We start from the raw sequence: 17,479 nt of genomic DNA, 5'->3' as shown, positions 1-17,479 counted from the left end.
TCCAACCGTGCTCAGTGCAGGAATACAAATCAAAGAATATTTGCCAGGTGGTTGTCTAAGTTTCTCTTTAATGCCTCTAGTGTTGGAGCACTCACCACCTGTCAAGGTAATTGATTCCATTGCCATACTGCTCTTAACAGTTATGATGTTTTTTGTGATATTCAACGGAAATCTGGCTTGAGATAACTTGAGCCCATTGTTGCATGTCCTGCACTTTGGGATGATTGAGAACAGATCCTGCCCGTCCTCTGTATGACAACCTTTCAAGTATTTGAAAAGTGATATCATGTCTCCCCTCAGTCTTCTTTTTTCAAAGCTAAATAAGCCCAGTTCTTTCAGTCTTTCCTCATAAGGCTTGGTTTCCAGCCATGTGATCATCCTTGTTGCCCTCCTCTGAACTTGTTTTAATTTGTCAGTATCCTTCTTGAATTGTGGGGTCCAGAACTGGACACAATACTCAGGATGAGGCCTAATCAGAGCCAAATAGAAGGGAAGTAGTACCTCGTAGAGTTTGGAGACTGTACAGTACTTATATTAATGTAGCCTAAATTAGCATTGTTGGCTCATATTCAGCTTGTGTTCTACAACAATTCCAAGATCTTTCTTGCTCATAATATTGCTGAGCCAGGCATCCCTCATCTTGTAACTGTGTATTTGGTTTCTTTTTCCCAGTTGCAGTACTTTGCACTGTTAAATTTCATTCTGCTGTTCTCAGCACAGAGCTCCAGTCTATCCAGATCATTTTGAATTTTGTTTTTTTTTTCTTCCAGGGTATTAACTATTCCACCCAATTCTGTGTCATTCACAAATTTGATCAGCATTCCTTGCATCTCTCTGATCCAAGTCATTAATAAAAATACAGTGGTGCCTCGCATAGCGAGGTTAATCCGTTCCGGATTAACCTTCGCTATAGCGAAACATCGCTAAACGGAATAAAAAAAGCCATAGAAATGCATTGAACTTCGTTCAATGCGTTCCTATGGCTTGAAAACTCACCGTTCAGCGATGTTTCTTCATAGTGCCGCCATTTTCGCGCCCTCGTTAAGCGAGGGCAGGGCGCGAAAATGCGGCGCAGACCTTCCGGCGGCCATTTTGGAACCGCCGATCAGCTGTTCTCCCCGGCTTCGTTATGCAAAGATCGCTAAGCGAATCGCTTAGTGATCTTCGCAAAGCGAAAAAACCCCATAGGGGCCATCGCTGAGCGAATGCTCCAGCGATGGCCCAGAGTGCCTCGTTAAGCGATTTCATCGCTCAGCGAGGCACTCGTTAAGTGAGGCACCACTGTATTGAAGAACACTGGACCCAGGACTGAGCCCTGGAGTACCCCACTTGTTATCTTCTCCCCATTTGAGAAGGAGTTTACAAAAGACTAAAAAACACTAATTTTGGATAGATTTCAAGGTCACCAATATAGTGGCTTAGAAACACCATTTCATCACACTTAACTTCCACATTGCATACAAGATTAGTGCTGCAAACGTAGTCTATATGCTTTGCATGCTTCAGTATGGAGGAGAGTTATAATCCATAGACATCTGTTCTTCCAAGCCCCACCTGGAATGAGCTTCATGGTATAACTGTAGGGCTTAGTTTGTAAGATGAACTCAAGTAGACCTGGGAAGCATGTTCCCAAACAGAGAAGTTATCTGGTCAATTGTGAGGAAATGACACACTCTTCCTGGGATATTTGCAGTCCAAAGAAGAAAGAACATATTTTCCTCCCACTTCTTTGGGCTGTGCACATTTCAGGAATAGATAAATGTGCTTTTCTTAGTCTGTGTAACTATCCATGTTAGTCATAATATTAAAGTCAGTGTTAAGAAGGCAGGGGAGGTAGAAAAGAAACTGGGAGTCAGAGGTCTGCAACCAGGAACAGTTTAAATGAACTGCGCAAACCATCAAGGGCTTTCTTGATCTCTGAAATCTCAACATATCCTTAGGTTAAGCTGAGATTACTTCTACCTCCTCCCCCACGAAAAGCTTTCCACTGTAGAGTTTTGTTGCCTGTTAAATAGTTTCTGGCAAGTGAGTTGGACGGAAAAGATTGGGATTAGTAATCTGGTGATTTTAGGAATGTTCCCCCAGGTTTTTTAGATATCTACAGAATGTTTGGGTGCATGCATCTGACTTTCTGACATTGGACCTGATTCTGTGTTAAGTTAGCAGTAGAGCTCAAGATCAGGATCAGCCCTGCTTCAGAGAGTTAGACCCCTAGTCCCGAACCAGAAATGATGCTGGCCCAAATCTTTTGTTAGTATACACTGGACCGGATTCCACCCCAGGCTTCATCCTGCAAATACAGTGGTGCCTCGCTTAACGAGTGCACTGTTTAACGATTAATCTGCATACCGATGCGGATTTTGCGATCGCTTTTGCAATCGCATTACGATTGCATTTTCCCCCATCTGACCGGCGGGAGCCTCTGAAGGACCGCTCCCGCCGCTCAGCTGGAGGAAAATGTCAGCAGTGGGCGGCGGCCTCGGAAGGACTCCGAAGCCACCACCCGACTGCCGACATTTTGCCTTCCCAGCTCTCAAAGGGCCCCCCTCCGACATTGGAGAGAACCCCTTTGAGAGCTCGGAAGGCTCTCAGCGGCGGCGGGGGCAGGGTAGGGTGGATCCGGAAGGCTTCCAGGCAAAGCACTGGAAGCCGTCCGGAACACACACACCCTTCCGCCGCCGCTGCTTGAAGTCACCCCGCGCTGCCTATCCCAGTCATGCTAGCATGACTGGGATAGGCGGTGCGGGTCGGCTCCCGGCGGCTGGGGCAGGGTAGGGGGGTCTGGAAGGCTTCCAGTGCTTTGCCTGGAAGCCTTCCGGACACTCCCCCCACCCTGCCGCCGCCGCCGCTTGGATCCGCCCCGCGCTCAGCCGAGCACGGGGCGGATCCAAGCCCAGGATGCGTAGAAACGCCGGCCGGCTCTTGCAAAAGAGGGAGGTGGAGGTCCCTGCTCTCCTTCACAAGAGCCGGAGGTGGCTCCCTCCTTGCAAGAGCCCGCCTCCCAGCTGGGTAGAAAGGCTCTTGCGAAGGAGAGCACGGACGTCCACCTCCCTCCTTCGCAAGAGCCGGCCGGCGTTTCAGCTGGGCAGCGGGCTCTTGCAGAGGAGGGAGGTGGCTCCCTCCTTGCAAGAGCCCGCCTCCCAGCTGATCGGCGGTTCCAAAATGGCCGCCAGTTTCGCGCCCTGCTTACCAAGGGTGCGAAAATGGCAGCGGTATGGAGGAACTTCGCTGAACGGTGAGTACGGAAGCCATTGGAACGCATTAAACTAAGTTTAATGCGTTCCAGTGGCTTTTTGCTTTCCGTTTAACAAAGTTTTCACATCGCTATGCGAGGCACCACTGTACTTCTATTCTTACTTGTGATATTGTAGATGCCCTTTCTGCCCTAATTAGCTCTGAGGAATGACACATCTAACTGTGTATAAAACCATGTACTTTGAACCAGCTGCTGCTCACCATGCCTCATACAAAGACAAACAAATAAATCCAGATATTCCTTGCCCAAATGGGCGACTGCAAAGGTCACTTTGACTGCATAGGTCACTTTTAGGACATTGCACAAAGTGTGTTGCTTGTATACTGCCCATAGTGCTTAAAACACCCTCTGGGTAGTTTAAAGTTTAATAATGCAGGCTACACATTTTCTCCCCATCCCCACCCCCACCCCCATGAGCTGAGTCCTCAGTTTACCAACCTTGGAAAGATAGAACGTTGAATCATCCTTGAGCTTGCTACCTGAGCCCATCAGTATTGAACTCAGGTCTTGAACAGAGTCCTTGCAGTATTGCAGTTTAACCACTGTGCCACGAGGCTCCCAAAGCTCACCTGTTCCTTAAGGCAGAACATAACCTGATTTTTCTCTTTCTTCTAACATCTTTTTCTTTGCAAAGTAAGTTGCAGGTGAAAACATAATTTTATTTACTTCAGACAGCCAGAAATCTTTGAGATGCAGTTTCTTAAGTTGGTTTCAAAGGGCAGGGCCACAATATGGGACTGAGCTATTTTTGCATGGAGAAGGTCCCAGATTCAATCTATAACAGCCTCTCTAGGTATCAGAGGAAGTCTCTGTTGAGGCTCTGAGGATAGAGTGACTACCTCTCAGAGGTGGTAGTACTGGGCTAGATGGCTGAATGCTTTTTTATTATTTGATGATAATTCATCATCTATTCATTTCAGCCTTCAGGCTCTTCTTAATTGGTTATGACTGTTAGTTTCCACTTCCTCTGAAGAGCTGGCCTTTCCTCACGAAGAGGTCTGTGTATATTTTGATTCTTTGATGCCAGACTAAAAATAGATGAGGCCTGTCTTAGTCACACCACACAAAATGATTGAATGTATCTGATGCCATTGAAGCTGAAGCACTCCTGAATTATCTTAGTGGAAGAAGGATAGAGGATTAGGTTTTTTGTAGCATGCACTCTGTTCCCTTTTTGCTCACTTGCTCGCACCTCACCATCAGAGAAATAAGGCAGTGGTCCCCACTCAGGCAAGCAGCTCTCAAACAGTTGTTGAGGTTGCTAAGGTAGATGATACTCAGGTACCTAAGTCCCATTTCTTGACCTACTGGGAAAGTTAACCTCCTTAGTGAAAGATTGCTATGCTTTCTTTCTCCTTTGCCTCAAAGTGCTTTTTCCTTTGTCTCATAGTCTCTGCTCTTTGTTTGGATGTGTTTTTTTGCAGTCGAGGCTGGGGACTTTGCCTGGATGACCCACCAGCTCCTGATGTGATTGACTTCTTCCCATCCATCCCTCCAGGAGTCCTCTACGATGTCAGCCACCAGTGCCGGCTCCAATATGGAGCACATTCCACCTATTGTGATGATATGGATGTAAGGGGGTTTTCACTAGGCTTTTTGAGTTAGAACCAGTGCAGAGATGCCAGTATAGACGAGCTACTTTCCTCTGTGAGTGAGAGGGGGAAGCAATTATTGTCAGGACCACTAGAGAGTTGAGGGTTAAAAGCCCAAAACACTGACTGCATTTGCTCACATTTGTTCATTTCCAGAATTTACTTTCTACTCCTGTCTCAATAAGGCTCATAGCATAGCTAGAGTGGTCGAAATGACTAGATAGGTGGGGCATAAATACAATCAGTCAATCAATCAATCAATCAATAAAAATAGCAGCTAAAAAATAAAAAAAAACCCAAATCCTGTGTAATAAAATAATATGTTTAAAAATCACAGAATAAGAAAGTTACAGAGGCAATGCAGCATTAAATAACTATTATCAATGGCAGGAGAATAGAATATCACTTCCACCATATTTGAAGGCGTCCTACACAAGTATTTGCCCTCCTTCCTTTGTCCACAGCCCTTTACCATGTTAGCTCCCTATTAGTGTGCTGGCTCCAAGATGGAGCACACTCTGTCTACTGTGATGGTTTGGATGCAAGGAGGGCCTGGAGGCTTGGATTTTCTATTTGTTCTCGGTGTGTTCCCCTTTCCTTTCTTGGTTCCCACATTGTTGAAGTTGGGATGAGGTAACAGAAAAACCTTAAAAGCAAAAATAAAAAGAATAAAAAAAGATGGAATGAGAAATCTTTAGGAGTGAGGACATCCATCTTGTTAACATTATTTAACATTCTTTAGCAGAGCTTTGGCTCTGCATAACAACTATGAGTGGAGGAAAAGTGTATCTCCATTCTCATCCATGCCTATTTTGCTTTGTCTCTGTCCTGCTCCTTCTAGTAGCTTTTTTCAGCACACAGTAGTAAAGTAAGAGTGAGCAGACTGTGGACTAAGATTCTATCTTTCTACATCCCAAACCATGAGTGGTAGTATCTTGGATAGTCATCTAAAGTATTAAAAGCAGGTGAGCTTTTAGGTCCAGCAGAACCCTTCTTCAGGCTGGGCCTTGCAGAGCTTAAGGCTGTAGAAGGAGAAAAGTTTCCAAATCAATTTGATCAGAATCTTACTTCAGAATATGAGTAAAAGTTGTTTCCTAAGACTGAGGATACAAATTTGTAGAATCAGCTCATGGGTTTCACTTCATTCAGTGTAAGAACAATTATCTTCCCCTTCTTTATAAACAAAGGATTACTAGCTGTCTAGTGCATTCTTTATTGTAATTTGTCAGCATGATGCACTTTTTTGGGCTGGGAGTAGAGGCAGACAAAGACATAGCAATCCCTGTATCAGAATAATTCAAAAGAAATTGTAGTTAACATCCTAGATAAAAACATTCAGTAGTAATTAAATTAAGAGTTACTACATGGTGGCGCTGTGGGCTAAACCGCAGAAGCCTGTGCTGCAGGGTCAGAAGATCTGGCAGTTGTAAGATCAAATCCACGCAACGGAATGAGCACCCGTCGCTTGTCCCAGCTCCCGCCAACCTAGCGGTTCGAAAGCATGCAAATGCGAGTAGATAAATAGGGACCACCTTGGTGGGAAGGTAAACAGCGTTCCGTGTCTAAATCACACTGGCCATGTGACCATGGAAAGATTGTCTTTGGACAAAACGCTGGCTCTATGGCTTGAAGAGCGGGATGAGCGCCGCCCCCTAGAGTCAGACACGACTGGACAAAAATTGTCAAGGGGAACCTTTACCTTTTTACCTTTTTATCCAGCAGTTAGAGGAAAATGAGTAAAGGAAGATGGGTAAACTTATAAAATCAAACTTGTAGAGTCAGTTTGATTCTACAAGTTTGCAGTCTCTATCTTTGGACAGTCAGCATACAGTGTGATGCTGCAGTGTCTGGACAGGATGATTTTTGGACTTTTTTCTTTCTACTCAAAATCCTTGTGTTTTGCAATGTCCATTTCGGCTGGATCTGTAAGCTAGCCTGCTTTTACCACTGTGTGTATTTATAGTCACCTTAATAGGGCTTTCAGTTTCCATGGCTGAATGGGGGATTAAAACCTTGTTCTCCAGAGTCTGTCACTGTATCCACTACACTACAGTGGAAATCTCGATTGACCATCTTAGTGATCTAATAAAGTTATCAATAAGCGTGTTTTTTTTAATTCTGTACACTGATGGCATGGCTTTTTTCTTTTTCTTCATGGCTTCTCGATGTTTTTCTCTACTGTGTTCTAAAAAGTATCTCCCTATATCACTGTACAATGAGGAAATGAAAGACTGCCTGTCTTTTGCCTGGGATGCCTCCATTCCTTTCTTGTTCTTCGAAGACAGGCAATAATGTTAAACAGGCAACAAACATGGAAGACTTCCCATTGGGGGAGGGGTCATCTTATGAAGATGTAGCATTGGGATGATCTCCCCATAGAGTTCTGTATTATAGTGCTTTGAGATCCACATCTGGGCAGTGAGGTTCCCCAAAGCTCATTTGAACAGAGATCTTCTGTTCTCAGGTTTGTTAATTTGGTAAAGCACAATGTGCATAGGTGGCATGAGTCCTAATAATTTCAAGCTCTTTGTCCATTGGTTCCTTTTCAATCCATATGAGCAACCTTCTCTCTAATTTTCCGGTGTGCTGCATGGAGGCTCCAACCCATGTGTGTCGTGTTCCGGCCGTGACTGGAAGCAAATATCAGACAGCTTAGAGGGTACATTGCATATGAGTCTTCTGCTTCTCAATTCATTCTCAAAAAGATTCAACAGTTTTGGAAAGTCAGATTGCTAGGGTAGATTGGAGATTAGCACATAAAAAGGGAGCTTCTTTCCGTTTTCTTACAAGTTGGGCACCTGAATGTATCTGACCAAAGGTACTACATGAGAAAATTATGCATACAGCTTTCCTCTTTTCCTACAGAGCGTCTGCCACACACTCTGGTGCTCTGTGGGGAACACTTGTCATTCCAAGCTGGATGCAGCTGTTGATGGCACCAGATGTGATGAGAACAAGGTAACTGTACTTGGCCTCTGAGCAGTTGCAACAGTCATGGGCAGTTCTAGGTGGGCATTAAGAGTTGCTTTGTGTGCCATAATTTCTTTGCCATGCATACACCAGCTTTCAAAGCCCTACCATGCAGGTAGGAGAAATGCATTGGAATCTTAATTCTGTGTAAATAATGCCAGATTTCTCTTTAAATCTGTTACTTTGTAACAAGTTCACAATATAATGTCAAGAAAATGTTGCTTGCATCTGTCCCAACTTAGCTTCCTCTGTTAATGCTGTTCCATTAATGGAGACGTCCAGAACAGTGAGTGACTTATTTTCAGTAGTACAGGCATGGCAGTGTAGGTAAGGTGCTTGGCCAGTCCCAGCTGATCACATACAGTGGTGCCCTGCTTTACGATTGCCCCGCATTATGACGAAACCGCATTACGATGATATTTTTGTGATCACAATCGCGCTCGCAACACGATTGTCTAAATGGAGTTTTTTTGCGTTGCGATGATCGGTTTCCTGCTTCGGGAACCGATTCTTCGCAAAATGACGTTTTTTAAACAGCTGATTGGCGGTTTCAAAATGGCCACCGAGTAAACAAAATGGCTCCCCGCTGTTTTCTGGGACGGATTCCTCGCAAGACAGGCAGCAAAAATGGCTGCCCTATGGAGGATCTTCGCTGGACGGTGAGGTTTGACTCCACTGGAACGCATTGAAGGGGTTTCAATGCATTTCAGCTGGTTTGTTTTTTTGTTTTTTGCATTACGATGTTTTCGCTTAGCGACAATTTTCCTGGAACGGATTATCGCCGTTAAGCAAGGCACCACTGTATATACTTGTGCTTTGTCAGTCTTGGCTTATTACGTCAAATAGGAAGGACATGTCCCAACTGTAAAACGTGTTATCAGTTTCTTCAAAAGAGGTAGTAAGTAGGCTGCTTCTGAAGAAACCTAATCACAGGTTTGTACAGTGGTGCCACGCATGATGATAATCCATTCCCCTGAAATTGCTGTTAAGCAAAATCGTCGTTCCCCATTGGAATGCATTGAAACCCATTTAATGCGTTCTAATGGGGAAATTACCTCGTTCCAGCGAAGATCGCCCATTGGGGAAGCCATTTTCCGAGTGCCAATCAGCTGTAAAAATGGCTGCCCTGTGAAGCCTGGGTCCGGAAAAGACAGGGCAGCCATTTTGCAGAGCTGGAAAAGTCGTCTTGCGAACAAATGGTTTGCAAAGCACAGACCTAATTGTCGTGAAATGAAAATCCCCCAATGAAATGACTGTTTTGCGAATCGCTATAGCAATCGCAAAAAGTCATTGTCCTGCGGACTTGTCGTTTAGCGGGGTCATCCTGTGGGACACCACTGTATAAGCAAAATTGTGAATATAACTTATACTAAAGAAAGAGCTGCAAGCCTCTGTATTATATGCTGCCTACGCACATGTATCTTAGTTTTTGTTTGTCCAAGCTCCCAAATTCAGCATATATTTGGGAAATGTTCAGGCTGCCCTTTTGTTCCTAAGGTGCTTTGAAATATTTTCCCCTCCTTTGCGGATCATCTGAAGATGGACAAAGGTGCTTGAGCAATTTTTACAGAGCATTGAATTATAGGACAACCATAGTGGAGTGCTGCTAACCCTTTCATATTCTACAGTGGTGTTTCAATGGGGAATGTGTGCACATGGAATATCATCCTGAGTCCATTGATGGAGGCTGGGCAGCTTGGAGTTCCTGGTCCAGCTGCTCCCGAAGCTGTGGAGCTGGTGTGCAGAGTGCAGAGCGGCAATGTAGCAACCCCATGTAAGTGACTGACAATTATTTATTTATTTATTTTATTTATTTTTGGACTTATATACCGCCCCATAGCGCTACAAGCACTCTCCGGGCGGTTTACAATTTCATTATACAGGCTACACATTGCCCCCCCAGCAAGCTGGGTACTCATTTTACCGACCTCGGAAGGATGGAAGGCTGAGTCAACCTTGAGCCGGCTACCTGGGATTTGAACCCCAGGTCGTGAGCACAGTTTTAGCTGCAGTACAGCATTTGCAATTATGTTTGCAAGAGATTTTCCCCATTAGTCTGTCTCATGCTTCCATAACAATTATTGGTGTGGAGAGACAAGTCAAGGTGAGTTATAAGGTCATGGCCTTTATTTGCTTGATTAATGCTGCTGTATAGCTTTCATTGGCTGAAATCCAGCAGTTTGTTGTAGCTAGGGTAGGATCACTGAATCAGTGAAACTTGCAGAGGAGTTGACTCACCAAATCCCCACTGATTCAATTAGCCTACTCTAGTTGCATTTTAATACTGGATTTCAGCGGTTATATAGTGCAAAGAATACTTCCTTTACTGAAGAGAGAGTTTCAAACTTTTGTACTGTATGCTTTGTAAGAATGTGTAAATTTGTTTTTATCATTTGAGATGCAATGTGAAATGAAAATGGAAACTACAAGTTTTGTAAGAAATAAATAATTGTCAAAAATATTTCACATTCCAAAACAGAAAATATTATTTTTTGTGTTCTCCAACATTTCCAGCTTTTCCAGGGGGATATTTTTAAATGGTCCTTGATTTGTTCATTGTTATGTCTGAACCTGGCCAGCAGAGATATTCTCTTCCAACCAGTTAAACAAATCTTCCAGAATTTGTCTGTGGCTTGTTTCTCTGGCTTGTTGAAGGAGTAGATGAAGCCAGAATACTAGTTCCCCCTTGATGAACTAGGGTACATTTACAACACTGGTTGATTGTGGTGTCCAAATGAACCCAACATTGGATTAGAGAGGCCTGTGGACTGACCCAACAATGTTCTTCTTAGGTTCTTTTGGATGTTCCTAAGAGACTGTGGTACCAAAAGCTAGTTTGATCACTTATGGCTCTCCCTATCATAAGTTTTTTTTTTGGGGGGGGGGACAACACATGTTCTCCACTTAAGGAGCTTCCAGATTGGGCCCCATTTTTAACTTCTCCATGTTTTCCTACTGCTGCTTCTATCTTTTTTCTTTCTACAAAAAAAAAACTGTGAAAGAAGAAAACAGAACAGCTGCAGGATGTCTTTTGCTTTATGTCTCTCTGAAAGCACCCTTAACCTTGTAGCTCATTACTGCAATCAGTTTCCTTCAAAATAAACACAGAATGCTACCTCATGCTTTTTGTTCCATATAACATTCTACTAAAGTTCTCTTCTGTGTGACTGATAGAAACACGGAGAAGTTAGCTAACTTCACCCACGGAAATTGTTTGAGTTGGCAAGAAGGCCCCTTTCTTGCTTCTCTTTCTACATATCATTTTATTGAGGACTGCAGAATGTCTTCTGGTCCAGCTTTGTTTGCAGAATCAGGAAGTTTGCATACAGTATATCACAGAAGTGAGTAACCCCCTCACATTTCATAAATATTTTAGTATATCTTTTCATGTGATAACACTGAAGAAATGACACTTGGCTACAATGTAAAGCAGTGAGTGTACAGCTTGTATTACAGTGTAAATGTGCTGTCCCCTCAAAATAACGCAACACACAGCCATTAATGTTTAAACTGCTGGCAGCAAAAGTGTGTACACCCCTAAGTGGCAATGTCCAAATTGGGCACAAAGTGTCAATGTTTTGTGTGGCCACCATTATTTTCCAGCAGTGTCTTAACCCTTTTGGGCATAGAGTTCACCAGAGCTTCACAGGTTGCCACTGGAGTCCTCATCCACTCCTCCATGATGACATCACAGAGGTGGTGAGTGTTAGAGACCTTTTGCGCCTGCACCTTGCATTTCAGGATGTCCTACAGATGCTCAATAGGGTTGAGGTCTGGAGACATGCTTGGCCAGTCCATCACCTTTACCCTCAGCTTCTTTAGCAAGGCAGTGGTCATTTTGGAGGTGTGTTTGGGGTCATTGTGTTGGAATACTGCCCTGCGGCCCAGTCTCTGAAGGGAGTGGATCATACTCTGCTTCAGTATGTCATAATATGGTTCCCTCATGGTTCCCTCAATGAACTGTAGCTCCCCAGTGCCGGCAGCACTCATGCAGGCCCAGACCATGACACTTCCACCATGCTTGACTGTAGGCACGACACACTTGTCTTTGTACTTCTCATTTGGTTGCCGCCACACACGCTTGACACTATATGAACCAAATAAGTTTATCTTGGTCTCATCGGACCACAGGACATGGTTCCAGAAATCCATGTCCTTAGTCTGCTTGTCTGCAGCAAGCCATATGCGAGCTTTTTTGTGCATCATCTTTAGAAGAGGCTTCCTTTCTGGAACGATAGCCCTGGTAACCAATTTGATGCAATGTGTGGCATATGGTGTGAGCACTGACAGGCTTACCCCCTACCCCTTCAAACCCTGCAGCAATGCTGGCAGCACTCATACATCTATTTCCCAAAGCTAGCCTCTAGAAATGATGGTGAGAACGGGCACTCAGATTCTTTGGTCAACCACGGCGAGGCGTGTTCTGAGTGGAACCTGTCCTGTTAAACCGCCACATGGTCTTGGCCACCATGCTGCACTTCAGTTTCAGAGTTTTGGCAATCTTGTAGCCTAGGCCATCTTTATGTAGAGCAACAATTCGTTTTTTCCAGATCCTCAGATAGTTCATTACCATGAGCTGCCATGTGGAACTTCCAGTGACCAATCTGAGAGAGTGAGAGCGGTAACACCTCCTCCCCCTTCACACCTGAGACTTGTGAACTAACTGGTCTCATGACATGGGGGGGGGACTGCTAATTGGGCCCAATTTGGCCATTGTCACTTAGGGTGTACTCACTTTTGTTGCCAGTGGTTTAGACATTAATGGCTGTGTGTTGCATTATTTTGAGGAGACAGCACATCTACACTATTATGCAAGCTGTATACTCACTGCTTTATATTGTAGCCAAGAGTCATTTCTTCAGTGTTGTCACATGAAAAGATATACTAAAGTATTTATGAAATGTGGGGGGGGGTGTACTCACTTCTGTGATATACTGTATGTCCAGCACAGAGATGTTCCGAATTTCTGCTTCAAGGAAAGGGAACAGGAATAGCTTGGCATATACCATGAGGACTGCCAGTGCACGTGACTGGGGATTGGTACTCAGCAGAATAACATGAGAAAATAAGCTGTCAGCTGGTAAATCTGGCTGTACCTGATGGGGAAGGGGTGATTTGTTCCAGAAGCATTCATTAGCAAACCCTCTATACTAACAGACTGGGCTCATTTCCAGGACAAATCATGCCTCTTCTTCGAGTCTGACCAAATTAAGCAGTTGCCACATTTTTCCTTCATGGGATCCTACTGTTTCTTGGAGGAGTTATTTGCACTTTCTCTTAGGTTTCCAAGTTTTCTCAGAGGCATGTGCTAGGCATCCAGTTTAGCTTAATTTCAGCAGGTGAAATGTACTGGTGTGCTTTCAGGCCATTGTTCTCTTTTTTTCTCCCCAAAAGCTGTTTTATTACACCTTTAATGTGCTGGCGAATTGTTTTTCTTTTGTAACTACAGGCCAAAGTATGGTGGGAAATACTGTTTAGGAGAACGGAAATGCTTTAGGGTTTGCAATATACACTCATGCCCTGCAAATAAGCCATCTTTCCGACATATTCAGTGCAGCCGCTTTGATGCCAGGCCCTACAAAGGGAAATTTTATACATGGATTCCAGTCCTGAATCGCAGTAAGTCTCTCTGCCTCCTGAGAGCAAATAACTAAGATATATAGTGTTTAAAATAATTTCTTCAATTATATTATATCTTTCATACTTAATGCTAATCAATTGTTCGTTTGCCATAGGTATCTGGGTTTGTGTGAGTGAGTTCCAGCTCTTTGATCTGGAGGTTTGCTGGATGTGCTGTAGTTGCTACTGAACCAGAACAAGCAGCAATTGAGATTGCTTGATTTAGTGTTACTATTGAATGAGTAGAAGATACTGTGGTTAGTGAGAAGTAAGATACTTGCTACTATGCAGGTATTCCGTGTTGCCAGCTGTACTATTTATTACCTTTGGAAGGAAGATATGACTGATTGGCACAACTGAGGCAGGAAGGGGATCCTCCTTTCCATAGCATAGGCCAAGTTGTCTTTAACCTGGGATAAAGCCCTTAGCTGGGCTTGGTTGTCAGTGTCACCTGTAATCTTGCTGTGCAGCTGCCCTTCCCAGCATCACACAACCTTAGAACACAAAAGGTGCCTTAGGCAGAGGGAGATAGAAAAGTAGTCAGATGGCCTCAACTTGGCAAGCTTCTTAATGACATGTTCTGCAATCTACAGGTAACCCTTGTGAATTACACTGTCGCCCAAAAAATGAATACTTTTCTGAAAAGCTCCGGGATGCTGTCATTGACGGGACCCCGTGTCATGAAGGGAACTCCAGCCGGGACATGTGCATTAATGGGATCTGTAAGGCAAGTGATGGTGTGATGTTTATTTCTGTTGTGTGATGGACCAATGTGGTTCCCTCTTGAAGAACATGTAGACATCACATGCAGTCAGAGCTGCGGGGATGATGAAAAGGCAAGAGACTATTAATAAACAGCCATATTTTCAAGTAAGCATAGGTGAAATGATGCTAGATAATGGAATACCAGCAAATAAACAGTAAGGAAAACAGCAGTTTTAGAGTACATTTTGAATACAAGCCCATTGAAACAAGTGCATTGATAAAAGTATTATTTTAGGACATACAGTGGTGCCTCGTATAACGAGTGCCTCGTATAATGGGGAATCCACATAACAATGCCTTTTTTGCGATCGTTTTTGCGATCGCATACCTATGTTGCCTATGGGGAAAAATCGCTTTGCGATGTTTTCCCCATAGGCACCATTTGCTGGCTGAACAATCAGGCGCTCGCTCGGGAGGAGGTGGGGGAATCTTCCCACCTCCTCCTGCCCAATCGCCGGCCTGTCAGCCGGCTGAAAACCCGGCGTTCGCTCGGGAGGAGGTGGGGGATGCTTCCCACCTCCTCCTGCCCGATCGCCGGCCTGTCAGCTGGCTGAAAACCCGGCGTCCGCTCGGGAGGAGGTGGGCGAAGCTTCCCACCTCCTCCTGCCCGATCGCCGGCCTGTCAGCCGGCTGAAAACCCGGCGTTCGCTCGGGAGGAGGTGGGCGAAGCTTCCCACCTCCTCCTGCCCGATCGCCGGCCTGTCAGCCAGCTGAAAACCCGGCGTTCGCTCGGGAGGAGGTGGGGGACGTTTCCCACCTCCTCCTGCCCGATCGCCGGCCTGTCAGCCGGCTGAAAACCCGGCGTTCGCTCGGGAGGAGGTGGGCGAAGCTTCCCACCTCCTCCTGCCCGATCGCCGGCCTGTCAGCCGGCTGAAAATCCAAGCCGTGGGGGGAGGCTGGGAGCGGACTATTCGGCAGTCGCCGAGGCTCGGATCTGAGCCGCGGCGGCTGCTGAACGGTCCGGCTATGCTTCCGACCCTCCCCCCACGGCTTGGATCCGAGCCGCGGGGGGAGGGTGGTGGGATCCGGATGCCTTTCAGGCATCCCGGGCTTGGATCCCACCCGCCGCCGGTTACCCATGGTTTGGGTAACCGGCAGGGGGTGAGATCCAAGCCCGGAATGCCTGAAAGGCATCCGGACCCCCCACTCTCCCCCCGCAGCTTGGATCCGAGCTGCGGCGGCTACCCCAGCCATGGCCGGACTCTAGGGAGTCCAGCCATGGCTGAGGTAGCCACCGCGGGTCAGATCCAAGCCGCAGGGGGAGGGAGAAAACTGGATAATCCGTTCCTATTAGAACGGATTATCCGGTTTTCAATGCATCTCTATGGGAAAACTCGTTTCACTTAATGATGTTTTCCCATAGCGATGTTTTTTTTAGAACGAATTAACCTCACTATGCAAGGCACCACTGTATATCTAAATTTAACTGAGTTATTCAAATTATTTCAAATTCCCTGAGATTTAGAATATATTGAAATTTTGTTAATTGGTTTTCAAGGAGATAAATCACAGAATCATAGAGTCACTGAGTTGAAAGGGGCCTATAGGGCGTTCAAATCAAACCCCCTGCTCAATGCAGGAATCCAAATCAATAAATGAGATAAGAAACTTAAATTGGTATGAACTAAATTCAGATTCCTTTCAGCTCTACCATCAGATGTAGTGGCAAAATTGATGGGATAAATACTTTTCTATACATGTTCCAAATTAAAAGCTTATTTTTTTATCATAGTCTTATGTTGCATAAAAAGACTTGGGGTTCGAATGCAATTGTTGTGATTTCATATTCAACCATATGAATTTATTGGACTGATATATAATGTCAAGTGTATGCCTTATTTGATTGGCTATATAATATAACTTTAAATAAGGAAGTCCCAACCCTCTTATTAATCTTGCCTTTTTGTGTCCATTGCAAAATTTATTCACAATGTTTTGCAAGTCTTTCAACTTTTTCTTAACCTCTTAAGTAAGAAATTTATCTTAGCTAAAATCTTCATTTTATATACTGCTGTTGTACCAAATTATGAAAGTCTAATATTCCTTAAATCATCTAATTTATCTTTTATTTCTTGCTTCAATATTTTGAAGTTTTACTCTTTCAGTTTTTCTAAATTGTTTGAAATATATTAACTTATACTTTCAAATATTAATATATTTTTTCTAATTACCTCTTTTTTCTCCTTACTGTAATTAAACATCATCATCTCTGATTTATGCTAATCTATCTGTAACCCCATTATCTCTCCTAATTCTTTTAAATATGATTTTAACTTGTCCATAACCATTAATGAATTTTCTATTGTTACTGTAGTACCTATACCACATATTAATTTATCGTCTCTATTAACATTCAGCAATAGTTTTATAACTATCCTTGTCTAGTATCATGGCCTAGAGATATCTATTCTGCTATGCTATAATTTTCTAATACCATTGTGATATTAGTCTGAGTATACTTTGACTGTCACACCTTCAAATTGCTCCCCAAAACCTAGTATTTTCATTATCATTTTTAGTGTTGGCCATTTCACACAATCAGATGCCTTAAAAACATCCAGTGAAATTGTTCCTGCTTCCATTGTTTGTTTTATTATTACATTTATAATGATTGCCTAAACCACTCACCTAGTCAGAATTGCCTTTTGTCTTTCTAGTGTGAAGCCACTTTGAACTTTTTAAATATACTTTGTAATAAAACTATTCATTCTCTTAGCTAAAATTGTTATAAATATCTCTGCATCTTGATTTATTAAGGAAATAGGTCTGTAAGTCCAAGATCAGTTGCATGCTTACTTGTTTTTGTAATTAATATAATTAAAGAGGGTTTCCAAGATAATGGAATCTTTTCTCCTTCCATTCTTTTATTAAAAATAGACTTTAATTTAAATGCTAACATTTTTCTAAAAATACTGTGATCACAAGTGATCCAGTCTTGGAGTCTTTTCTACTTTTAATTGATTAATAATTTCCTCAATCTCTGCTTCTCTAATTGGTTGCTCCATTAAATCTCCATGTCTTGAAGTCTGTTTCCCAAATTTTACTCAATATATTGTCTAATTCTTCTCAAAGAAATCTTCCCCCAGTATTTAATTTCTGATAAAAAATCTTGAAAAGCATCCAATTTCTTATTTATCAAGTTACACCTTATACCCATTTCATATTTAGTTATTCCAATTAAACTCTTAGCTTTTTAAAATTGTGTGGCTTGAGTTCTTAGTACTAATTTTTTTTTAAAAAATGTAAAATATATTAAATTTCTCTGAATTTTCTCCAT

General features: G+C 43.5%; 1 protein-coding gene across 3 annotated transcripts in view; it reads left to right on the top strand.

The window, feature by feature from the left end:
• ADAMTS7 (ADAM metallopeptidase with thrombospondin type 1 motif 7) overlaps positions 1–17,479 on the top strand; it is a 134,365-nt gene that overhangs the window by 21,718 nt on the left and 95,168 nt on the right. For all 3 annotated transcript variants that reach the window (XM_072982307.2, XM_020813218.3, XM_078380867.1), the window contains 5 exons: positions 4,681–4,828; positions 7,714–7,806; positions 9,447–9,592; positions 13,268–13,437; positions 14,031–14,164. In XM_072982307.2, the coding sequence (XP_072838408.2) occupies positions 4,681–4,828; positions 7,714–7,806; positions 9,447–9,592; positions 13,268–13,437; positions 14,031–14,164 (691 nt within the window). The remainder of the gene's footprint in view (positions 1–4,680; positions 4,829–7,713; positions 7,807–9,446; positions 9,593–13,267; positions 13,438–14,030; positions 14,165–17,479) is intronic.

Source organism: Pogona vitticeps, chromosome 12 (assembly GCF_051106095.1).
Source record: "Pogona vitticeps strain Pit_001003342236 chromosome 12, PviZW2.1, whole genome shotgun sequence".
Lineage (NCBI taxonomy): Eukaryota > Metazoa > Chordata > Lepidosauria > Squamata > Agamidae > Pogona > Pogona vitticeps.
The sequence above is the reverse complement of the archived record's forward strand: the minus strand, read 5'-3'. Positions and strand labels throughout refer to the sequence as shown.